Below are 17,475 nucleotides of genomic sequence, written 5' to 3' on the forward strand. Positions count from 1 at the left end.
AAAATCCACTTTGCCGTGATTTCCGGAACCAAGTTTAACAGCGTAAAGTTAAACAGCGCGGTTGGGTTAGCCAGCGTCGAGCAGCCACAGCACTTCAAAATACCGCCAGAGGACCAAAGTGCTTTAAATTTACTCCCGATCTCGCAGCCCCACTGCACTCCAGGACAACGATTTATGGCCAATGACGTCGCCAGAGTCCTTCACCGCCCAATCCCAACCAGGAGCGACCCACTCAGTACGTCTGCACTGCACTGTCGTATGTGCCGCGTTGCTGAGGTGTTAAATTTGCCATTTGCATAATTGATACCGCCGATGGACAGGGCTTGGGAGTTGTCCGAGACGTCGAGGTAGGGCCCAAGTGCTTAGCATGCTGCTTTCTGGCTCCTGACCTATGTCGGATGTCCGCATGTCATTCCCAATGCTCTGGCTCGAGCTGCGCTGGTCCCTCGCTTCCGCTCTCTTGCCGCATGATTTAGGTTTGAGCCATTATAGGCCACTACTTCCGCTCGACCTGTGGACGTCAGCGAGTTCTTTCCAACTTTTTCGTCTCGGGCTTCAGACTTGGCATGCGAAAAGTGCATAAATTCGAAAGACGGCCTTCTCACGTAGCGACTGCCGCAATTCAAAGAGTGCACTGATTCCTGGACACCGAGGTGGTAGCTTTTATTTTTGATTTAGTGCTGACTTGGCTTGCCGTGGGATAGCAATAGCTTCTGGGTCCTTCTGTTTGACCTACCGTGAGAAGAAACCCCGACAGAAGGTTGGAAGAAAAGTGCTCAGTATTATCAAAAACTATTAATAAATATTATGCTACAACATGGAAATAAGCACTGTCTACAACGACGGCAAGAGCGTTAGTCAAATATTTTGCAGTATAATGCACTCCTTTATTCCTCCAGGATAAGACAACTTAGTACCCCTAACATAAACTTTCCTATCGCTGTCCAGCTAACTGCAGAATTTATACACAAAATTAAAAATACGACCTATTGCTATTCGGTTGTGATTGATTTAGGAATTTTTGGGTCATGCGCAAAACATAAAGGCCAAAAATCAGAAGTCAGCATAATATACATATATTTCATTAGTGCTGACGGAAGGCGCTGCCGTGTATTAAGATATGAAATAAAACAAGAGAGAATAGTGTAGTCAAGGTAAGCGACTATCAGATACCCATTACTCAGCTTATAAAAGTGTGAGAAAGGTTGATACGGCCTTAAACTTTTGATTAATTTGTAGGTCATTTCAAAAAGTCAGCTTATAAAATTAGACGTCTCTAGAATATATATTCTTGATCTCAGTTTTTTAGGTCTTTCATTTCTAAACTACACCCATTAACAGCCCACAGTTTAGATGACGTTTTAGATTTTTATTCAATTATGGCAGTAGTTCTCATCGATATGGCAAAAAGGCGTTGGCCACTCCCACAAGCCGGAAAAAGCTGTGACTACTTAATATTTACTAATAATGAGAATTTCTAATAATTTCTAGTAAAACGATAGAAAAATGTTGAATTTCCTTGTTCGCTTAGTAAAGCGTATTTAACTTAACAATCAATAAACTCGAAGTTGTTTTTTAATGGGCAAAACGATTGAGCTTATCGAGTACCTAAATAGGCAAGTACCGCGACTTTTACTCAGTTCCAGAAAGGACGAGAGCGATTTAGATGAGGAAGCAGCAAAAAGATTGATAAGGTGGAAGCACCATAAACTATGACCTTTTACTAAATACAACATTTCGAAATTGATTCAGAGAGAAGAGGATATGTAGGAGTCGACCCCTTTCTTTCAGCACATAAATAGCATCAATAAACTTGTGAAGATATCAGCTGCCACTTGCAAGTTAAGCGTTTCTGGTGATTGGTGAGCTTATCTTAAATTAAGGACGAGGGACGTGAGAAACAAGGAAAGTTGTTCTAATTGACCAATCAACTGAGTCTCCACTTCGTGCAGTAAATAGAATTGAAAGCCGAAGAAAATGCGACAAAAAATGTCCATTTAAATTTCCAAGTAAGAAAAGAAAGAAAAAACAAGGCTGTGCATTAGGTAGGAAAAAACGATCCCAAAAGAGTCGTCAATACAATTCATCATCTTGACTTGTTGGAGTTTTATTTATGGGCTTGGGCGGGTGGCGTGACTAACTAATAATAAAAAAGTTCTATCCCGAATGTCAGGCGGCGAAAATTGTCTCGGTATTTATGTGGAAACTAGATGAGGCCACACGCTGTAATGAAACATTACATTGCTTTCCTTTAAATTGCCGCCCATTTTCGCACAAGCATTCCTGGAAAATGCCCCATATCCTGGAGGGCATGCACATTCGTCAGCGCGTCCCGACAGCAAATAAACTTCGCACAACGCGCAACGTCCCCAATCTCCCGAAAAAAGAGAAATTACGCTGACGGGCTAAATGTATGCAATAAAATTTTTCACACACCCCCCGGCCCTGTGGGCTCCGTGGCGACGTCTATGGCTAGTATAATAAATGGCAGTCAGCGGGCGGTGAGCGGCGCTTGTGGGCCGGCCCTATGCCTATTGGCTGGGGCACGATTATTAATCCGGAGTCGAGCTTGGGATGCTAAACAAGGCCGAAGCGGGGCCTAAGATGTCCGCATGGGGGTAACTAAAGTGACCAGACTCTTCTACAACGAGAAGAAGGAAGTTCGCTGCAACACTAACTTCGTGACAGACACTTCGAACGCTCATCCCGCCTCTCGTTTCCGGTAGGTGCACTGCTTATCCTTAATCAAAGCTGGCAAAGAAAAATTTAATTTGCGACTGATTGATTACGAGCGATTTAGAGAAATATCCCCAAGGGCCTGCGACGGGGAAATCGAGATTCTAACGAACGAAGTTGTGCGGCGATGAAATGGCTGGAAACTCTTTTGCTTTCCTGCTGCTCGGTTAACATTTGACGTTCATTCCCTGTATTGGGAGGGTCGGGCAGATATGTATTTCTTGATCTACACTGTGTGCGGAAAATATCGCACGAGCGGGCAAACTTCCAAGAAACAAATAAAACGGATATATATTCACCCACCCATTTCAGCTTTAAATAAATAAAATTTGGAGCTCGGAATTCATTCCGATGCGCTCTTTGTTCGGCTGCCTTAAATTCGTGTTAATTTATTGTTTTGGGAGTAGAATCATCTATAAGCATTTATATCTTATACTCTGCCAAGTCCTTGTCAATTCACATAATGGCCTTTATAGAGTTTTTCCTTGGCCCTGCAAGAATTTATCTCATTCCCTGCAGCCAGTCCTTCTGACTTCGTTTCTCATTTGGCCCCACTTTTTACTTTTTACTGCCGAGCTAAAAAATTAGCTTGCAAATTTTTATGCGCCCAAATAAAAGGCAAAGATGTGAACAGAAAAGTTTTGGAATTGCTATTCTTGGCAAATCTCCTATTTCCTATGATTTTAAGCCATTATTAACAAATGCTTGGCCGAGACCAAGTTGGAATAATTGAGCTGATGCCAAAGCAGCAGCCAGCAACTTGGTCATCCTGGCCAATGCCACACTTCTTGTCCCTGACTTGCCATCAGAGCTTGCCCGAATCTAAGTAAAAATATATAGAGCCAATAGTCAAATCCTCGTCTTCTTCTCTCTGTGATTCCTAATTTTATGACCTATTGGCCTGCGAATTAATCGAATATTCATGTAACACAGCCTACCGACGGCGCCAACCTAGCTGGCTTGAAATGCGTTCCATCCCAAGAGCTTCGCTCGCCTTATCATCAGATATTATTTATGTCGCCTTTATTGCTCCACTGAAACTCTTTTTCCTTTGAGCAGCCACCTTAATTGGAAATGAAAATGGAAAATTAATATTGTCCTTCCTGCCTCTTCAGTAAATAATTAATAGTGAAACGGCTTGCCAATGTGCAGTTAAATTTACCTTCGGCCACCAACAGCACGGCATAGAACGTCAACTGCTGCACTCTGTACTAAAAGATGGAAAACGAAATTGTATCCCTTGTGTAGTTCGTGGATTCAGTATTCAAACATCCTGAGCAGACCGAGATATACTGGAGTTCTGAGCAGTTTCTTGGGACTGCACTTGGACTAAGACCATTGAGCGAGCACTTGGTGCTCAGAGACCAAGGAAATCGTCCTTCCTTTAGTTCCATCATTTTTCGAGATACGAAAAGGTGAATTGCAAGGCACACATAACATAGAAACACTCACTGGCCCGAATGATTTTCTAAACGTAAAACAAATATGATTGTGATTTAAGTTTCCCTTCCGATGGATAATAATATGCACCGCCAAAGTACAAAGGCAAAGTCCATAAGTTGTGCGGGAAAAGGCCTGCTTTGTGCCGCGCTCCGAAGGATGTGTAGTCAGTTTACAACGCTCCAGGCAACCGACGGCACAGGAAAGAAATAAAAAATAAGTTGACGGAGCTGCAGCCTCGAGGCACACAAATGGGGCGATAGAATAGGTAGCTCGACGAATAGGTTGTGGGATTAGGTGAGAAGGTGGGACTCGAAATCGATTGCTTACAAGCTGGTAAGCTGCGTTGTTCGTTGCACAACCAGCCCTAATTGACAAGCACACGGACGCATTGCTCATACGCACCGATGCCAAATCAACTTTTCGTCTCCTTGGTGCCCCGACAAGAGCTCCGCCGCCACCCCTTCGTGTTTGCCTGCGGTCTGGATAACTAAATAAAAAGAAGCATGAATGGATGACCAGTAACACAGTACTTGGAAGGGTGTAGAGGTCGTAGTCAGCATCAATCTGGGCAAACAAAGGCCACCAGCACACATCTCCCATTTAAAGCCATACGCCATGTGCAAATTGCTGGTAGGTGCTGGGTGGTGGGTGGTGGGTGTTGAGGTCAGCCAATCAAGTACCTGTTTACAGAGGCAAAGCTACGTTTTAAAGCAACAACACGGCGGCGGCGGCTTTGAGGGCGGCCTTGCCAGGCATTCTCCCGGGCCAAATGAAAGGAGGAACGAATTCGAAAATTAAGCAGGGTGCAGGCAGGACTACCTTTTAAAAGCGCCGTGCAGATCGCAGGGGCAGGCTGCTGGTATCAGTTAGCATTTATTTGCCACAGAACGAGGCGAAATGCAATAAACATGAATTCAAGCCCAGTCGCCATTAAACGAACCATGCATTTCCCTTTAGCCACAATCACTAGTTGGGCAGCTGCAAAGAATAGAGCAGGGTTGCTGAGTGCCGGGCTTTGTTGTCCATTTGCGTCAACAGTTCCATTCAACCTGCACACAGAGAGACAGAGGGACTGGGCCAAGAGCTTGCTATTTGCCAAGCAGTTTCAGATAGATACGTAGATAAAATTGAACTGGGATTTGGGGATTGCGCAAAAGTAACTGAGCAAATTTCCGTAGATAGCTGAGCTCGGAGCGGCTGCTGCTGTTCTGCCCGAAGATTTGCGAGCACCAGACAAATTGAATGCTGATGCACGGAGCCAGCGTCGGCGCGAAGGCCACCGTTGTGTTGGTTGATCCGGAGCGATGTGTGTTCATCCTAAGTGGCCGGAGTGCGTTCATTTAAAAGTGTGCTCATAAGCTGACACCATCTATCTAGTGGTCGGTCGAACCTTTCTGACATTGAAATCAATGCAATTACTTCTGACCCCTGCTGTAGTTCAAAACGGCAATCTTGTGACACACTTGCTCCCAGCGCAGGTCATATAAACAGCTCCTACTTGACTTGGGGCCATCTGAATATACCATTTGGAAAGCGCTGAAATGCATATGAACTCACTCACAGATACGAATGTCTACCTAAATTCGCATTCTTATACTGTGAGTATATATATGTTTACTAATGAATTTGACGCATTCCGTCTAACGAAAATGCTTAGGGAATGGACCAAACCCGCTACTCGTGGAGTAAAAGGCCAGAATGAGATACTCGTAGAGGGAAACGAGCTCCTCGACTATCAGATACCCGTCACTCAGCTAGTGGGGATGGGAACGAGAAACTTAAACAAATTTAGGATTATTGAACATATGTTTTGAATTTTATACCTGTTACTCGTAGAGTAAAGGGGTATACTAGACTGGTTGGAAATTATGCAACAGGTAGAAGAAAGCGATTATGACCATATAAAGTATATATATTCTTGAACGTCGAGATCTCAGAACCTATTAAAGCTAGAAGGTCGAGATTAAGCATACAGATTCTAAAGACTTAGACGCAGCGCCCAAAACGGCCGCAACATTCCCTTTCCTATACCCTTTTCTCTCTTACTTCCACTAGCTAAGTAAAGGGTAATCAATAGTCGAGGACGACCACTATGGAGATTTCTCTTCCTCTGCATCAGTCCGGAAGATAGCTTCCCGAACATTTCTATACACACACTTTTCGAACAAGAATATATGTATTTCCCCTGTTTCATACTACCTAAGAAGTCTATTATCCCCAGTTACGCTGCGAGTTACGGGTAATCAGATAATGACAGCTATCAAATAAAATTTTAAAGTTCGTTTAAAGTGGGCCAGTCTCCCAACAATAGTTTGATTTAATTTTTTCGCTGCTGTGTTGGAGCGTATCTGTAACACTTTTTGTTTATTTTCACTTTTCGCATTATTCTACAAAACCCATCTGAAATCAGGCCTGCATTTCGCACTGTGAAATTAAGCACGGACCGCAACTAATCCTATTTTAGTTTTATTGTTCACCATGGAACATGTTCCCATTTCGAATGCGATTTAATTTCATGTCAAACATAAGCTCTTTCCTTTCTTTCCGGCGATTTTTATGTATTGTTTGCCTCAAAAGCGCACACACACGTCACTGTTCGACAAATTGTTTATTTTGGCGTTTAAGTTCTGCTGTTTTTAATGCTTTGCATTTCACTTTTATTTCGGTTTTGGGTTTGCCAATCGACGGCATTAGTGAAAAATCAATTGAGCGATGACAGCAATCAAAGCCGTAAGCCATGAAACCAAAACCGCACATCAGTTGTGCCCCTTGTTGCATGTTGGCTGTTGGTTGTTGTTTTAGGTCGTGTGTGTGTGTCGCTGAGTGGGTGCCACAGCTCCGCAGGACTGGAGCTCCTGCTCCTGTTGGGGTGAGTGCCATGTGCGAGTCTGTTTGCGCTGGGACTTAAATGGCCTTAGACAGGCTCTCTGAAAATAAGAATTTTATTAAATTTAGCACTTTTCCAATTTATTTTCAGGGGGAGACGGCGAACCAATGGCTCCTCTCCGATACGATGGCCATGCCCCTCGGGGATGAGCTGGGCTCCATGTCCACCCAGCAGTGTGGCATTTTCAGCGGGCTGCAATGGAATAGAAATTAATTACGCACTTTCGGTTTCCATTCTCCAGTTTGTCATCGTCTAATTTCTGCTTTACATATTTTCTCATGCACTTGGCAGTGCAGAAGCGGCGGGAAAGGGCCATTTGCATAGCGTTTTTCACTTTTTTATTGTCTGGTCGCGTTTCAGTTTCCGTTTCGGGTTGTAGTTTCGTTTTCTGTAGCTGCTTCTCTGTTCGCGGCTTTTACCAAAGTACGTGCAACTATTTTTTATGTGCACCACCACCGACGATGTGTCCAAATTCTGGCTGCATGTTGTCAATGGAAGAGTCTTATTTCCAGTTAAATTAAATCAAGAAACGGCATTGAAAGCTTGCCAAATTGGGTTGAGTGAACCTACGGCCTGATGAGCCCACAGCCCGCACAAAGCGCCGGGATTAGGAGATATATTTCGCAGTTACTTGCTAGTTCTTATTCCGGTTAATCTCATCAGCAGTTTGCTAATTTATTTCAACTAAATCAGAAACACGTTTCACGGGCCCAAACTGTTACTAAGTCCGCACTCCGCAACTCTCATGCTTCACGCGTACTTAACATTAATTTCACTTTCTTCCGCACTCGCATAAACGCGCCCAGAAGGGAATGAACTTTAATGCCGCAGGAAGGGGCGGGGGAACAAGTTTGATATCAACATAATTAGTCACGTAGTTGTTATGTTTGTTTTAATGCGACGACGTACGCGTTTATAATGCCCTATTATGAGAGTGTGGCAGATTCAGTCGCAGCTGCAGAGATGTTATAAAATAAACAAATTATAGACGGCCAGCAATTGCGCTAGCAAATGCCAATAACTTGTAATTAACGTCATTGCCCCACCGCAACGACCGTTCGGGCTGCTAATGCAGGTTGCGGCAAGAACAGTTGCTGCCGCCCATCCCATCTCCATTCGCAGCCAATGCGGTCAGAGGTCGCGAATTTCTTGAGGCACTCGAATTTTCATTACCATCCTCCACCTCATAATGCCCCGCAGAACAATGCCAGCCGCTGATGTGGGAACCGCTGCGACGACACAGCCGCTAAGTAGTCAGGAACGCGATTGTCTAGATCGCATCCACCAGATACTCGCTCCCAAGCTCCAGATCCCAGGCACGAGCAGATAGCGGCCAGATTTATGCACTCGCCATGACAGAACTTTCACGAAAGTTCGCCGACCACGGTCCCCACCCCCCGCCGGCAAACGTGAGCGGGCTACGTAAGGCGCATGCGTGACCGACTCTGCTGCTCGGTGGGAGTTGGGCGGCCTGAAAGTAAAATTAGTGACTGCCACGAGAGGCGTGAAAATTGGCCAGACCTGCGGCACGTTGAGCGGGGACCGCGTTCCAAACGGAACCCAAGCGGAGGTGCTGTTGCAGCTGCAGCCTGCCCCTTTAGAAGGCATTTGTATGCGGCAAGTTGAAACGGGCATGACAAGTGCGGCGGGCACGTAATCTGTGCTGCTGGGGCAGCGAGATGGGCATAGAAATTATGCTCCGGCCTGGGCGGGTTTGGAGAACTGCTCTGACCTTGTGCCAGAAAATTTGTTTGAGTCTTCCCCCGGCTGCATAGCTAGTTAGAGAGCGACTCTTTGAATACTCCAGCTTTCAGCCGGGAAAGCTAAGTCTACACGCGGCAAAATTTTAGCAGCAAACCTCACTTGGGCTGAAACTGGGCCCTGGCTTATTCATATAGAGTGTAAAACACCGACACCGACAGACAGAGAAGCGTTTTCCGCGATCCAGTCTTCGTTGGGCTGTGCGTGGTAATTGATTCTTTGGGGCAGTGTTTTTTCGAGTGAATGCCAGGCTAACTGAGGCCCAAGCGACTTGCTGCTGACGGCAGCTTTGTGTCGATGACGATGCTTTGCTTTTCAAATGGGCGAAAGCTGAATGGCATTTTGGCCATTTTCACCCACGACGCCGCTGACGACGCTGACGACGCTTGTCAAATGTAGTTTGGGCAACGAAAGCCGCTGCCACCTCGCCGCTGGTTGGCCATTTATCAAAAGACTGCAATTAAAATGCTCGGCGCACATTTACTTTAGAGATCTGCTCGGCAGCAAACGCAAATCTAAAACCGTCTAACGCCGCCTGACTTGGCCATTTGACTGGTTCGAGGACTGGGTGCAAAAGGAATTCAATGCTCGTCTGAATAACTAAATCGCTTTAGCCAATCTTCTGGGCGGATGGAGGGCTTTCCACGTGGTCTGAATCCGACGTACTTCGTTTTTCGGGCGGCAAGTTGGGGAAAGTGTCTCATTTGGCCACTTAGGTAGTGAAATAATTTTGTTAATCGAAAGTTGCGACGCACACTTAACAACACGACCGAGGCCGAAATGGGCCAAATCAGCGGCAAAAAAGCCAAACGATACGCTGCGCTCATAAAAAGACCATAAAAAAGTGACATTTTGGCCAGCAGCTATTGGCATAAACTCAGTCCAGAAAAAGGTCAACAAGCGTCTGCGATAAGCGTTGGGGGCGGGTCAAAATCAAATCACGGCCAAAGTGGAAAACAACAACGCCGGAGCAGCATTATTGACAATTTACGTGGACTTGTCTATGACACTCGGATATTGGGCTAGTCTCCATTTTCTTTTTTCCCCGGCTCGGTCCGGTCCAGTCCACCAGACCACCAGACCACCGGACCACTGCCGACTGTTGCTTTTGTCGCTGTCTGATGCCCCCGGTTGTTGGTTGCTGGTTGCTGGTTGTTGGTTGTTTATTGTCGGTGGTTGGTGGCTTATTGGTATTGGGCTTGGTGTCTTTGCCCACACGCAACGTGCAAATAAATTGGAGTGCGTGCGAGCCGAATGCCTGTGCTTGTTGTTTGTGTTCTGGGCCAGAAAAGTGCTTTATAAGTGCCACTCCATCAAATCAAAATCAGCTGATTCAGCAAAACGAAAGTAGTTCGTTCTACGCACGGCGCTATTAAATTTGATGTCCAAATGAAAGCATAATTACACGACCAGTGACAACAGCGACTCGTCACTTCCATTCCGCTCAAATCCGACAACAGCTCGCGGCACTGAGTGTTGCGAAGCGAATTTCGCAGAATTGCGAACGAGAGACTTGCACCATGAGAACCAAGAATAATACAAAATTAGCTTATCAAAGTCTTGAAGTAAATTTACTTTACCTACTTTTTGTTTAAGCGGTCGGATACAAAATTTGTGTATCAAGCATAAACCGCTTCAAACAAATTTATTTCTTCAGGCGGAGATTGAAGTGTGCGATCGGGACATTTTAAGTTATCATTTTATGCGTACTGTTAAGGGAACTTAACATTTTTTTTACTTTTACACTTTCGTTCGCGTTGATCAAAAACCACCAGCAGTTTTCCGCTCTTTCTTTTGCATAGATCTGTCGCTTTAGCACACTCTCCTGTCCCGCTTCGTCACTACGCGGAATGTCGTCCACATTGATGTACCTATTAGTACTTTTAATTGTATACAAAAGCAAATGCACAGGCATAACAAGAAATAGTTTTTTATTCAAAACATAACATGTTTACCCAAAGTTCAATAAATTGTTTGATTCAAAACCAAGAGAGAATGCTATAGTGAAGTTCCCCGACTATCAGATACCCGTTTCAATATTTTTTGGAATATCATTAATTTGGGGAAAATAAAATATTTAATTAAAAAAAGATAAAAAAATTTTTGAAGCTGTGGGCGTATTCATTTAAAGTTTTTAAAGTTTTCAACGCATTTTTAAAAAGTGTTGGTGTTGCTGTTTTGGGAGGTTTCTTACAAGACTACTAAAAAAAATAAAAAATACCAATTTTTAATAGTTTAGTTAGGTTTGGTGGCGTTAAAGTGGGCATGACAACATTTAGAAATAAACATGTACATATGCCTTTGGAATTTTAATCTATAATCTCATCTCTAGAATTTTAAGCTATAATCTAAAAATCTCTCTAGCTTTAATAGTTCCTGATATCAAGGCGTTTATACGGACAGACAGACAGACGGACATGGCCAGATCGACTCGGCTATTTTGTACCATGTAAAATTAGACTAGCTTCTCTTATATTAAAAAAACGAAATATGTGGTTAATAGATTGCTTATGTTGGTCAGTTTTGCAGAGATTTAATAATACTTTGAGAACTCCGACTCCATTAGTGCAATGAATTAACCTAATATACACCTCATTTTCAACACATTTATTTCTCTTTTATAAGCTGACATTCTATGTTCAACGGAGTTGCTTGTTTATATCAGAGCAGAAAACAAGGAAAACTAAGGTAATTATTTTACATTTAACTACATTACATTACATGAGCTACTTTTCTATAGTTTTGCCCTTTCATGCTGATTTTCTAAGTCTTCTTTTAACATCAAGTCCCATAGAAAACAAATTCAAAAAGTACATAGTTTAGCAGGGAACGTCCGCGTTAAAGACAGTAAACAAAGTGTTAGAAAATGGCAGACAATAAAAACCGAAAAAATAATGCTCCGTCTGAACTTCGGTCTGCTTCTCCTTTGACTGCTCACACAAAGCCGTGCTTTGTGAGCACAGTTTATTTTAGTCAAACGGCTGCTGTCTGCCAAATTGACCCAGAAAATGCACAGCGAAGTAATAAAAAATTTAGCGGACCCAAGAAATTTTAATTGGCTGCCATTTAGTAAGTATGTATCTGGTTTTTGCGGCACATGCTACAAGTGTACCTTCACAATTCAAATTTTCTATAGCCCAACTATTTGTATGATAATAGTCTGCCTTGGAAACTCAATTATATTATATTTTCAAAAACTGCACATTTACGCATATTAGAACTTTTTATTGCAAACAAGAAGGCTATACTCGACTGTCATATACCCGTTACTCCGATGAAAAGGGGGTCCAATCGTCTTCTTACTGAATGTAAGGCCTTCAATTTCTGCTTGCTACAGCACTCGCTTGTTGGCATGGCTTGCAGTTCCAGTTAGAATGAGTGTTCTAGTTGGACTAAGCATAAAGTAATGCCAAAGCTTATGGAATTTCTTTTCTCTTCGAGTCTGCACATTCAAAAATCCAACCATAATATGTCACTCAATCATTTATTCCATTTAACATTAAGTTTCTTTGTCATTAAACATAAGCTTATTAAAATGACAATCAGACTCCTGGAATGACATTTTGTGGACATATGCGCCAACTATCAATTCGTTTCTTGTGTGGCATTGCAGTCATGTTTTCAATTGGTGCATAATTATTATATATCCAGCACACACACTAGCAAAACAAATTTTTGACCCAATCCCTTGACATGTTTCGGGACCTCCTTATATTGTAGATGAACAAAATGGAAATGTGATTTCTCTATCATATAAAATATAATCATTTTTGAAGCCATGCAGACATTTCTGTAAGTGAAATACGAAAGTTGAACTTGCATTTTTTCTCTCGAATTTAAGAATGTATTCCCAGATGCTAATCAATAAATGCTTTAAACTCTATATAAGTATTACTTCCTTGCCAGGCAGCTGAATTTCACTCGTTGCCTGCAGCTTCGGGCAGAAGAAATATAAAGCTGGGAAAAAACAAACCATTGACAAAATAATTAAAAAATAGCCCCACAGCGCTGTCAAGAAGGACAGTCGCCTTGAAGTCGCACAACAAAACTAATAAAAGACACATTTTTCCCCTGATGGAGCGAAAAAGAAAATTATCCAGACCGTTTGGCTTTTAAAAGACAGCAACGCAGCGGAAAACGCAGATGAAAGAACTGCAAGGGGCGGCGAGAACATGAATAAATAAAAATAAGTGCAGCATGCCCACTTAAGAGATGAGCATGCAATTTTAAATAAGAATTAAGAGCACAAAACTGTTCAACAAGCCAGATGCAACGACACAAAGAGAGAGGGGAGGTTGAAAAGTCTTGCGTTCGAGGTGCACATTTCATTGGCCATCGAACGGAACTTTTCCATTCGGTCACTGCGGAGACAATAAGCAACTGCTTGCGGTCCGAAACCTCTAAACGAATCTTCAATTACAAAATTGATTACCATTGAAAATTGAGAATTAAGTACAGTTTTGAGTTTTCAGCATAATTGCAGCTGATTCCTGTCGAGGGGCGATCAAAGTGCACTGTCATTAGACGTACGTTGGAGTGAGGGGGGCAATTGTTCTGCTGTATTTGCTTTGGGAATAATAAAATCCAAGCAGTCACCAGCGGACAACCCGTCAGTTGGGTTTGGGCCCAGGAGAAGCAATCAAGCTGGACCACAGTGGGAAATTCTAGAAAGGTAGCAGGAGTGAGATTGTTGCTACATTTAATGTGTATATACATTTCTCATTTCCGTTTGTCGATTTTCTATAGAAACCCTGTCAACTTACCCTAAGAGAATATTATCAGTGGAGCCTTACTTACTTACATCTCACTTAAAGCACAAATTCTCTTCACTAGAGAATAAAGACAGTTTATAACGAAACTTTTATATCTTTTTATTTATTTCAAATATTTGCAGATACAACTTGATTGCCTTTGGGAATGTCAAGGTAGAGATGAAGTAGTATCTTTCTGTTACGAAGAAAGAACACTTAATACATTGTTTATGGATAATCCAATTAAATAAAACGTCTTGCTTTTCATAGGAATATTAAAATACATTGGATGATGAGTCACTTTTTGTCGATACCATACGATTTTATTATCGAATTTGGTAACAGAATATAAGTCAAAGCTGAAAGAAGGCTGATTCGTCGCTAAAATACTAAGAGGCGTCACGACGGAATCCTTATAACTATAAAGTAATTTGATTGCTGATTTTTAAACATGCTTAGTCCACTGTGCAATCGTCAGATTAATTTAATTTTATGTTCAAGTAGCGTTATCCAGTCGCCCACCCTGCGTCGTGTTTGGAGGCCTATCGACCACCGACCATCGTCCAACGGACAAGGCTAAATTCGCTTTGCATTATTTCGCTTTGCTGTTGACTCTGTTTCGCACTGTTGACAAACTGGAAATGTTCGAGTATTGAATTTGGTTTATCATCAATTTTATTGTCACTAGGCATTTACGAGCGATTATTTCAGTTGTTGCCGGCATTTATCGTCCAGCTGTGGCTCTGCTTGCTGTTGTTGTTGCTGCTGCCTAGCACAATGGCTTCTATTGGGCCTATAGCATTTAATTTATAGTTTAGGCAAACGCCAAATTTGATTTATTGGTCAAGAGGCTATTGACCATTATGCTGAGCATATTATTTGCTTGTAATATACGTTGGAGTGAGCAATGATGCCCCTCTGGCCCTACCTATAAGCTCTGGTTCAATTATTACAATTATTGAAATTCCATCGAGAACGGTTTTTCTCACAAATACCCGCCTAAAAGCCATAAATCAACCATCTCAGTTGGGAGCAAGAACGGAGTAAATCCGATGCCTAAAACCCCTATTAACTGAACCAGCAATTAAAGGCTTGCATGTGCGGATCTAAATTTAGTCTAATTTTAGAATTATTCCAATTAAACATTAACTGCTGTGTGCTTCCATTTCACGTACATATTCACATTAGTATTTAAAACGAGTAGAAACACTGCAAGCAAATGCTAGAATCTAGTTATGTTCTTCATAAACTATTTAGATAGCTTTTTCTTTTAAAAACATCCTTAAATTCATTTTTGAATTATATCTCGGATATTTTTAGTTTCTGTATATTGACCTATTCTGAGCCTTTTGAGTAGGCAGAGGAGTGTGGATAAATCTATTAATCCCCTCTCATGCATGTGTTGCAAACTTTTGAATGAAATCAGTGTAGAATAAGTTCCAATAGTAACGGGTATATTAATTTTGCAACATGTGCGTCTCAGCTTCATGTACTAAGTAGCCTGTACAATTCTAAATTCCGAATACCTCAAACTGGTCGGAACTATGTTCTCCACCACAAGCTCACTCTTTTGCCAGTCTTTTCAACTGCAGTGATTGTGGTTGCACATGTAGCCATTTGGGCTCAAAAACTTTAACCTCCTCATGAACAACCGAGACACACAGAGAAGTCGCTGTAAGTACATGAAGCAAATTCGAATGTGTGCTCATGCCATTTCATATAAGAACTTTGGAACTTTTGTGAATTCAGTGGTTAGGGCTTGGAACTTCAAATATGCATAATTGTAATCAAAAGTCGAGGTATCAGTATGTCGGGCTTCTAAAGCCATAAATTAATCTTGCCGAATAGTGAGTTTGATAAGTCGTTTTTTTTTCTCTGTAAACTCCGCCGAGGTTTTAAGTCCACAGCCAACACGCAACGCTCCATCCTCAAAGCAAAACGGTAAAATGCGTGCACGCGTGGTGTCTGCATCTGAGTCTAGGTCTATTGGCCAGAGGCTGGGAGTTACAGGTTTTCCAGGCGGGTTCTCAACGGAATTAAGGTTCAGCGGGACAGATGAAAACTTTTGCTTATTTAACTGTTAATGTATTATGACATATCAAACAAAAACACCTCTTGACGATGAGTGACAATCGCATTCTCAACACAAAAAAGTTCTGATATCAACTTTGTGACGTCGAATGAGTTTGCACTTTAAAAATACACTATCTGAAATATATTTGTCCCTTGTTTCTTTATCTTGTCAAGGGTATTTTGTGTGTTTCTTGAAGTTTTTACCTACGTGTTGAAAATCCAATGTTTGGCATTCTTAAGAGATAGAAAATTTAAAGGGCTATACCGGTTTGAATTCAAAAAGAAGAGAAAACTACTGTCGACGACTATTGACTCGACTATCAGATACCCGCTACTCAGCTAGAGGGAGTGGGAACGAGAAACTTAACGTTGTTTTGGTATATATGCAGATAGAAACTGAAAAAAAAAACAAGAAATAATGCTACAGTCTAGTTCCCCGACTATCAGATACCCCTTACTCGCCTAGTGTGAGTTCGAACGTGAAATTTCATCATTCTTTTCTTTAAATGCTAATTAATAAACTCATTGTAATTAAAGAGTCATCATAGCAGAGCAGATCCGAATTACAATCCTACGAAGAAACCAATTTAGGCGTGTAACTGAACTTATTAAATTTATGCGTTCTAGATGCATCTAGGCAGCCCACAAGATGGGCGCATGTGCAGCAGCAGCAGCAACAGCGGCAGTGGCAGTGGCATCTTAAACATCATCTGCCGTCGGTGGAGTAGACAGAGGAGCAGCTATAACGATTGCCTCAGGCGGAGATTGTTAGCCCGATTATCGGCGAGCACTTCACTCCACTTGTGCTGTCTATCCAGACTCTTGCTGTCAGCATCTCCATTTGTCTGCAACTGGAATGGATTGCGCCGCAGTTGCGTGTCGCCATGGGGATCGAAGTATTGGAGTGTAGCACGGTCGATTCGAGTGCATTTCACTTCTACTTCAACGCGTATTCTTGCAGGAAATTAAATCCATTGAACGCCGCAGATGGAGCTGGCAGCCGATGTTGCCTGTTGCTGTTTAACCATCATTTAACGTAAGCGGATTTATGTGAGAGCCGCGACTGATTGCCAGTGGGCCGGGCTGGTGGTCGCTTCGTGTCTTGCTCTGTGGCTTGCATCTCATTAGCACGGCGTGCCACCTATGCGATGACCCAGCATCTCCCACTTGCCTCTGAACTCTGCCGTTTCGGGCACCCGATGGTGTGTCAGCGTTTAAGCTTTGTGAGGGCCAGACCTAACGGAGCGGCCAGAGATGCGTAAGTGATTCGTCACTCGGGCTTCTCTGGTACGTACGTGGGTGCGGTGCAATATGGTGCCGAAGCCCAAACTGCCGACCAAACGAATCAGACCAAATCAATAATGCATTTTAAATGAACAGCGATTCCACTTGACGCCTCTTTGGCTAGAAATCCAATTACCAATCGTCCGTCCGAATGTTGCAGCCACGAAGGCGAGGGCAACGGTCTGGTCAACATGTTATTATTGACAAATGGAAATGTCAAAATGAAAAATTAACTGAAAATCAACAGCTACAGCAGCAGCACTTTATGGGGTGCGGGGTCGCGCCAGCAAAAGGCTGCGAAGAGCGGCCGACAATTGAAAATGTCAAAATTCACGAGCCCAGCCAAAAGTGTGGAGAGGTAACAGCCATCCTCACAGCTAAACACTGTGAAAAATTGATGCTGTAGATACACAATGTTAAGGAAGTTATGTTAATTGTATCTAATCTTAGGATGTAGGATGTAGGAAATGTAAAAAGTAAGAAACTTTAAAATTCAACTACGGAAGAACTTTAGACTTATCCTCATCATGTAAGTTCTAT

At 42.6% G+C, this 17,475-nt stretch overlaps 2 protein-coding genes across 2 annotated transcripts in view; both read right to left on the bottom strand.

The window, feature by feature from the left end:
• The window catches only part of LOC6733173 (odorant receptor 42a), a 162,750-nt gene that overhangs the window by 90,131 nt on the left and 55,144 nt on the right, over positions 1-17,475 (bottom strand). The gene's annotated exons all lie outside the window — the stretch shown is intronic.
• Positions 6,039-7,641, bottom strand: LOC27209424. Its single transcript, XM_039292030.2, has 2 exons — positions 7,172-7,641; positions 6,039-7,106 (listed from the first exon to the last, which is right to left on the bottom strand). Exon 2 carries the CDS (start codon positions 7,057-7,059, stop codon positions 6,769-6,771), a length of 291 nt encoding a protein of 96 aa, XP_039147964.1. The 5' UTR covers positions 7,060-7,106; positions 7,172-7,641; the 3' UTR covers positions 6,039-6,768.

Source organism: Drosophila simulans, chromosome 2R, assembly GCF_016746395.2.
Source record: "Drosophila simulans strain w501 chromosome 2R, Prin_Dsim_3.1, whole genome shotgun sequence".
NCBI classification, from domain to species: domain Eukaryota; kingdom Metazoa; phylum Arthropoda; class Insecta; order Diptera; family Drosophilidae; genus Drosophila; species Drosophila simulans.